This window comes from Pelophylax lessonae, assembly GCF_965119305.1.
Source record: "Pelophylax lessonae genome assembly, chromosome: 13".
NCBI lineage: Eukaryota > Metazoa > Chordata > Amphibia > Anura > Ranidae > Pelophylax > Pelophylax lessonae.
This window is the reverse complement of record NC_138780.1, coordinates 12,554,944-12,563,298: the sequence shown is the minus strand read 5'-3', so window position 1 is coordinate 12,563,298 and position 8,355 is coordinate 12,554,944. Positions and strand designations below refer to the sequence as shown.

The following is an 8,355-nucleotide window of genomic DNA, read 5'->3' as shown; positions in this document are numbered from 1 at the left end:
TTCCTCCTGAGGCTGCTAGGGGTTCCTCCTGAGGTTGCTAGGGGTTTCTCCTGAGGTTGCTAGGGGTTTCTCCTGAGGCTGCTAGGGGTTCCTCCTGAGGCTGCTAGGGGTTCCTCCTGAGGCTGCTAGGGGTTTCTCCTGAGGATGCTATGGGTTTCTCCTGAGGTTGCTAGGGGTTTCTCCTGAGGCTGCTAGGGGTTTCTCCTGAGGCTGCTAGGGGTTCCTCCTGAGGCTGCTAGGGGTTCCTCCTGAGGTTGCTATGGGTTTCTCCTGAGGTTGCTATGGGTTTCTCCTGAGGTTGCTAGGGGTTCATCCTGAGGCTGCTAGGGGTTTCTCTTGAGGATGCTATGGGTTTCTCCTGAGGTTGCTATGGGTTTCTCCTGAGGTTTCTATGGGTTTCTCCTGAGGTTGCTAGGGGTTTCTCCTGAGGCTGCTAGGGGTTTCTCTTGAGGATGCTATGGGTTTCTCCTGAGGTTGCTAGGGGTTTCTCCTGAGGTTGCTAGGGGTTTCTCCTGAGGCTGCTAGGGGTTCCTCCTGAGGCTTCTAGGGGTTCCTCCTGAGGCTGCTAGGGGTTTCTCCTGAGGTTGCTAGGGGTTTCTCCTGAGGTTGCTAGGGGTTCCTCCTGAGGCTGCTAGGGGTTCATCCTGAGGCTGCTAGGGGTTCATCCTGAGGCTGCTAGGGGTTCATCCTGAGGCTGCTAGGGGTTCATCCTGAGGCTGCTAGGGGTTCCTCCTGAGGCTGCTAGGGGTTCCTCCTGAGGCTGCTAAGGGTTTCTCCTGAGGTTGCTATGGGTTTCTCCTGAGGTTGCTAGGGGTTCCTCCTGAGGCTGCTAGGGGTTCCTCCTGAGGTTGCTAGGGGTTTCTCCTGAGGTTGCTATGGGTTTCTCCTGAGGTTGCTATGGGTTTCTCCTGAGGTTGCTAGGGGATTCCTTCTGAGGCTGCTAGGGGTTCCTCCTGAGGCTGCTAGGGGTTCCTCCTGAGGCTGCTAGGGGTTTCTCCTGAGGTTGCTATGGGTTTCTCCTGAGGTTGCTATGGGTTTCTCCTGAAGTTGCTATGGGTTTCTCCTGAGGTTGCTATGGGTTCCTCCTGAGGCTGCTAGGGGTTCCTCCTGAGGCTGCTAGGGGTTCCTCCTGAGGCTGCTAGGGGTTCCTCCTGAGGCTGCTAGGGGTTCCTCCTGAGGCTGCTAGGGGATTCCTTCTGAGGCTGCTAGGGGTTTCTCCTGAGGCTGCTAGGGGTTTCTCCTGAGGCTGCTAGGGGTTTCTCCTGAGGCTGCTAGGGGTTTCTCCTGAGGCTGCTAGGGGTTTCTCCTGAGGCTGCTAGGGGTTTCTCCTGAGGCTGCTATGGGTTTCTCCTGAGGTTGCTAGGGGTTTCTCCTGAGGCTGCTAGGGGTTTCTCCTGAGGTTGCTAGGGGTTTCTCCTGAGGCTGCTATGGGTTCATCCTGAGGCTGCTATGGGTTTCTCCTGAGGCTGCTATGGGTTTCTCCTGAGGCTGCTATGGGTTTCTCCTGAGGTTGCTAGGGGTTCCTCCTGAGGCTGCTAGGGGTTTCTCCTGAGGCTGCTAGGGGTTTCTCCTGAGGCTGCTAGGGGTTTCTCCTGAGGCTGCTATGGGTTTCTCCTGAGGTTGCTAGGGGTTTCTCCTGAGGCTGCTAGGGGTTTCTCCTGAGGCTGCTATGGGTTCATCCTGAGGCTGCTATGGGTTTCTCCTGAGGCTGCTAGGGGTTTCTCCTGAGGCTGCTAGGGGTTTCTCCTGAGGCTGCTAGGGGTTTCTCCTGAGGCTGCTAGGGGTTTCTCCTGAGGCTGCTAGGGGTTTCTCCTGAGGCTGCTAGGGGTTCATCCTGAGGCTGCTAGGGGTTTCTCCTGAGGCTGCTAGGGGTTTCTCCTGAGGCTGCTAGGGGTTTCTCCTGAGGCTGCTAGGGGTTTCTCCTGAGGCTGCTAGGGGTTTCTCCTGAGGCTGCTAGGGGTTTCTCCTGAGGCTGCTAGGGGTTTCTCCTGAGGCTGCTAGGGGTTTCTCCTGAGGCTGCTAGGGGTTTCTCCTGAGGCTGCTAGGGGTTTCTCCTGAGGCTGCTATGGGTTTCTCCTGAGGCTGCTATGGGTTTCTCCTGAGGTTGCTAGGGGTTCCTCCTGAGGCTGCTAGGGGTTTCTCCTGAGGCTGCTAGGGGTTTCTCCTGAGGCTGCTAGGGGTTTCTCCTGAGGCTGCTATGGGTTTCTCCTGAGGTTGCTAGGGGTTTCTCCTGAGGCTGCTAGGGGTTTCTCCTGAGGCTGCTATGGGTTCATCCTGAGGCTGCTATGGGTTTCTCCTGAGGCTGCTATGGGTTTCTCCTGAGGCTGCTATGGGTTCCTCCTGAGGCTGCTAGGGGTTTCTCCTGAGGCTGCTAGGGGTTTCTCCTGAGGCTGCTAGGGGTTTCTCCTGAGGCTGCTAGGGGTTTCTCCTGAGGCTGCTAGGGGTTTCTCCTGAGGCTGCTAGGGGTTTCTCCTGAGGCTGCTAGGGGTTTCTCCTGAGGCTGCTAGGGGTTTCTCCTGAGGCTGCTAGGGGTTTCTCCTGAGGCTGCTAGGGGTTTCTCCTGAGGCTGCTAGGGGTTTCTCCTGAGGCTGCTAGGGGTTCATCCTGAGGCTGCTAGGGGTTTCTCCTGAGGCTGCTAAGGGTTCCTCCTGAGTAAAAACAATGATTAAATTGCATTTTGTTTGCCTGACTCACGTTGACGTCACTGTCTGATCAACTGTGGATGACATTGCAACATAGCCTTGCATGGACATAGAATGATCTATAGCTTGTTCACTAAATGGAAAGGATGGGGGTCTTTAAAAAAAAAAAAAAAAAATGCCTCCAACATTTGCTCAGCTGTCACAAATAACACCCAGGATTTGCCTAATAAGTTACTTGCTATGATCAGCTCCATCTAGTGGCCAAAGTGTGGTATTTCCCTGATTGAGGTATTTTCAGGCAAATACCACCTTACGACCACTAGATGGACCTGATGATCAAAGCAAATAAACATATTCGGCAGCTCGATGGGATTATTTGTGACAGCTGCGTGAATTCTTAAAGACATCCGCACAGTAAGGCTCCTTTCACACACTCCGTCCGTTGGACGGAGTCCGTTTTTCTCAGCGGGGGATCGAGCCGCCGATCCCTCGCTGAGCAGCAGGAGGACAGCTGTGTCTCCGTGCTGTGTGCGGAGACACAGCTTTAATTTCCCCATGCATCTCTATGGGGGAAATCGAATGGGAACGGACCGTTGGTCAGTACTCATCCGATGCCATCCGATCCGATCCGTTGGACGGATGGAAAATAGGGTTTCCATCCGTCCATATTTGACGGATCGGATTGGGTCGGATGTCAGCGGACATGTCTCAACTGCCATCCAATGCCCCATAGGAATGCATGGGGGGGACCGTTCAGATCCGCCAAAAAAACGGACAGGCGGATCTGAACAGTCCGCCTGTGTGAAAGGGGCCTAAAGCTACATGATTAATTGTTAATAAATCGCAATCTCGATTCATCCTCCTCGGATCTTAAGACATGGATGAGCAAGTTTATGGTGGAGCAACTTGACTGGCCTGACCTCAGCCCGATAGAACACCTTTGGGAGGAATTAGAGTGGAAACTGCGAGCCAGGCCTTCTCGTCCAACATCAGTGCCTGACCTCACAAATGCACTTCTGGAAGAATGGTCAAACATTCCCATAGACACACTCCTAAACCTTGTGGACAGCCTTCCTAGAAGAGTTGAAGCTGTTATAGCTGCAAAGGAGGGGCCAACTCAATATTGAACCCTACGGACTAAGACTGGGATGCCATTAAAGTTCATGTGTGGGTAAAGGCCGGCGTCCCAATACTTTTGGTGATATAGGATGGAGATGGTTAACGGTTATTTTGCTGTCCTTTATTACCTGGGAGCTGTGACAGCGGACTGAAAATATAAATGGCCGGTTGGTCATTGTTTGATAATTAATAAATAATGAGGCTTTAATCCGTCCTCTCCACCAATAAAATCCCTGAGCTCATCCTTAGACTGTCTGTAATGACCGACTCACCGGCCAGTCACAGCCGGAGATTTATTCTGTAGGAATGCCTTCAGTGATGTCATATAATAGATTTGTATTCCTGTCAGTGCGGCTCTTGGAAATGCGCTCTCCCGGCTTTACTGTAATTTTTATTTTTTTAACCACTTCAATACCGGCCACTTTTACCCCCTTCCTGGCCAGGGCAATCCTCAGCTTTCAGTGCTGTCACACTTTTGTGACAATTGTTCGGTCATGCAACACTGTACCCATATGACATCCCCCCACAAATAGAGCTTTCTTTTGGTGGTATTTAATCACCTCTGGATTTTCTACACAAAAAAAGTCTGAAAATTTAGAGGGAAAAAAACTTTTTTTTCTCTTTTATAAAATTTTGCAAACAAGTAATTTTTCTGCACTGATGAGGCTGCCCTGATGTGCGCTCAGGAGGCTGCGCTGATAGGTTGCGCTCAGGAGGCTGCACTGATGGACACTGATATGCTGCACTGATGGACACTGATATGCTGCCCTGAGGGGCACTGATATGCTGCACAGATAGGGCTGCCCTAATAAGTTGCACTGATGGGCACTGATATGTTGCAGTGACAGGGCTGCACTGATGGGCACTGATATTCTGCATTGATAAGTTGCACTGGTGAGGCTGCACTGAGAAGGCCGCACTGATGGGCACTGATATGCTGCACTGTTTGGCACTGCTATGCTACAGTGACAGGGCTGCACTGATGGACACTGATATGCTGCCCTGATGGGCACTGATATGCTGCACAGATAGGGCTGCCCTGATGGGCACTGATATGCTGCACGAATAAGTTGCACTGATGGGCACTGATATCCTGCACTAATAGGTTGCACTGATGGGCACTGATATGCTGCACTAATAAGTTGCACTGATGGGCACTGATATGCTGCACTCATGGGCACTGATATGTTGCAGTGACAGGGCTGCACTGATGGGCACTGATATTCTGCATTGATAAGTTGCACTAATGAGCACTGATGAAGAGGCACTGGTGAGGCTGCACTGAGAAGGCCACACTGATGGGCACTGATATGCTGCACTGTTTGGCACTGCTATGCTACAGTGACAGGGCTGCACTGATATGCTGCACTGAGAAGACAGCACTGATAGGCTGCCCTGATGGGCACTGATATGCTGCACTAATAAATTGCACTGATAGGCGGAAATGATAGGCACTGATGGGGCTGCCCTAATGGGCACTGATATGTTACACTGACGGGGTTCTGATATGCTGCACTGATAATCAGTGCCCTGATTATCAGTGGAAATGCTCCCTGTCACAAGATCTCCGGTTATCGGCTTTCCTTTCCTCAGACAGTGACCGCACTGAGGAAAGAAAATGCTGACAACCAGCATTTGTTTGCATGTGACCAGCTGTGATTGGAGTGATTGGACACAGCTGATCACATGGTAAAGAGCCAATGTTATTGTCGCTTTACCCTGATCGGTGATGTGCTGTGTCCATGGGACACAGCTCGCCACCAATCGTCGTGATGTGCAGGATTAATGGGAGGATGTTGAATGACCTCCTCCCAGAACGAGAGCGGTCCCACCCAGCCGTCATTTTACTATTTGTTGGGCTGGAACTGATTGATTTTGGCATTGGTACCCGTCCCCCATGGCAGTGCCAGGCTTCCCATGCCTTTTGCTTGACAGTAGCTTGCTTATTAGACAATAGATGGAAACCGGCACAAGATTTGCCCCCATAGCATACCCTCCAACTGTCCCTGCTTTGAAGGGACTGTCTCTATATTGGAACCAAATCCCTGTATCCTTGATTGCTCCCCAAATGTCCCTCTTCCTGGTTTATGATAAACACTTCTATGAAACAATACAAAACAGGGGTATATTTATACAACATTTTCAGAGCTATTCATCCAGCAAAGCAGCGTGTACATTCGTTCTGTGCCAACTGGGACAAAGCCAAATGTTTCCAAGCTATTTTTTTTTTTTACCAGGTCGATATTTATTCATTCATACCAAATTAAGTAAATCAGGAAAATACTGTATTCTGACCACTAGATGGAGCTGGTGATTACAGTATATACTTACATGATTGCCAGCGCCATCTAGTGGCCATAATGCAGTATTTTCCTGATTCACTGAATAATGCTGGGCGCCCTCCAGGCCAGGAAATGAGGCGGGGCTCTATCTGTGTCAATCGTGGAAGACTGAAGGGAAGGCTGGAGGTCACATATAAGTGAAGCTGTTGCTTTGCTCTGTATGGGTTACTTTGAGGCTCCTCCTGCCTCAATAGTTAAATACAAATGTATGCACCCTTCTCAGGTCACAATAATAATCTAATCTTTTTGCCTTTACTTCAGCTCTAGGGACTTGGGGTGTCAGAAAACAGCGCCCTCCCGTGGTGGCCGTCAGAGTATCGATGACATGGAGCTGAAAGAGGAGTGGCAGGACGAGGAGTTCCCCAGGTATGGAAAAAAATCGCTGTCCAAAGTGTGGCCCCCCTGGGGCCCCGATTTTTATAAAACTCTTTTTATTTCATTTTATTTTATGTACTTTTTAGCTAAACTGTTGCAATTGCTATTAACTATTTGTAGAGAAAAGTGAAATAAAATGTTTGACCTTCCCTACAACTTGCACCCATTAATAAAGATAGTATGTTTATATAATATATTATATGTATTTTTTTTATTATTAAAAAAATAAATATATATATATATATATATATATATATATATTTACGTGTATATTTAAATTAATATATATATATATATATATATAGATAATATATGTATATTTAAATTATTAGAAAAAAAAAATATATATATAATTAATAAGGACAATATATTATATGTATATTTTATATTGCTAAAAAATATATATATATATATATATATATATATGTATATGTGTGTATATGTGTGTGTGTGTGTGTATATATATATATATATATATATATATATATATATATATATATATATATATATATATATAGATGTAAAATAATATGTTCCGTTTCAGATGTTCATATTCTTTGTCTAGTTGAACAGCTTGGTCACCTGCTGACTTGGCACCATCCATAGGCAGCTTAACTCCTCCATACAACACAAACATTGAATTCAATGCAATTTTACGTCAGCTAATTGCAGCACAGTAAGGAGGATGTTTTTTTTTTTTTTTTCAGTCTTTGAAGTGTAAGAAGACGATGGGGCTGATTTTCTAAAACTAAGTGCAAAGCCTGATGGAGATGTGCATGGTAGCCAATCAGCTCCTAAATTTAGCTTGTTTAATTTACCTCCCCGGCGGTCTGATTTATGTCCGTATTTTTCAATGTCAAAGCGGTACATTGTTTTTCACGGAAATCTGTTGTTTTATATTTGTAGGCCTGTAATTCTTAGGGGAAAAAAAAACAGTAAAAGTGAATAAAATGTATTAATAAATGAATTAATGATTAAATAAACTAAAATAAATTAATAAATGAATTAAATTCTTAAATTATTACCTTAAATTAATAAAAAAATGCATTAATAAATGATTAAATTAATAAATAAATGCATTAATTCTTAAATTAATACCTTTTAAATTAATAAATAAATGAATTAATAAATTATTAACAAATGAATAATAAAAATAAAAGGAATAAAACAGTAAAAGTGAATAAAATGTATTAATAAACGAATTAATGATTAAACTAAAATAAATTAATAAATGAATTAAATTCTTAATGCATTTTTTTATTAATTTAAGGTAATAATTTAAGAATTTAATTCATTTATTAATTTATTTTAGTTTAATCATTAATTCGTTTATTAATACATTTTATTCACTTTTACTGTTTTATTCCTTTTATTTTTATTATTCATTTGTTAATAATTTATTAATTCATTTATTTATTAATTTAAGGTATTCATTTAAGAATTTATTAATGCATTTTTTTATTAATTTAAGGTAATAATTTAATAAATTCTTAAATGAATACCTTTAAATTAATAAATAAATGAATTAATAAATTATTAACAAATGAATAATAAAAATAAAAGGAATAAAACAGTAAAAGTGCGGGCAGGGCACTGGACAAAGCACTAGGGACAAAACTGAGGTGAAATGGTTTGATACAGTAATGTAATCCTAACAGATTACACAAAACATGACATGATACATTGTACCTTTTTTTTTTTTTAAATTTCCCGCCCAGTTCAGACCATCCTCCCCACCCCCCTGCATCGCGGCGCTCGCAGGGAAGGCAACCTGGAAGACGGATGCCGACATTGGGGGATCGTAGGGACAAGATAACTTTCACTACAGGGTAACGCCGAATGTGGCTCGGGGTTACCGCTTTTGGTACTGAAAATTA

The 8,355-nt window shown here is 45.1% G+C and overlaps 1 protein-coding gene across 2 annotated transcripts in view; it reads left to right on the top strand.

Moving 5' to 3' along the window:
- The window catches only part of BNIPL (BCL2 interacting protein like), a 42,701-nt gene that overhangs the window by 10,075 nt on the left and 24,271 nt on the right, over positions 1-8,355 (top strand). For both annotated transcript variants that reach the window (XM_082275073.1, XM_082275074.1), the window contains exon 2: positions 6,365-6,469. In XM_082275073.1, the coding sequence (XP_082131199.1) occupies positions 6,365-6,469 (105 nt within the window). The remainder of the gene's footprint in view (positions 1-6,364; positions 6,470-8,355) is intronic.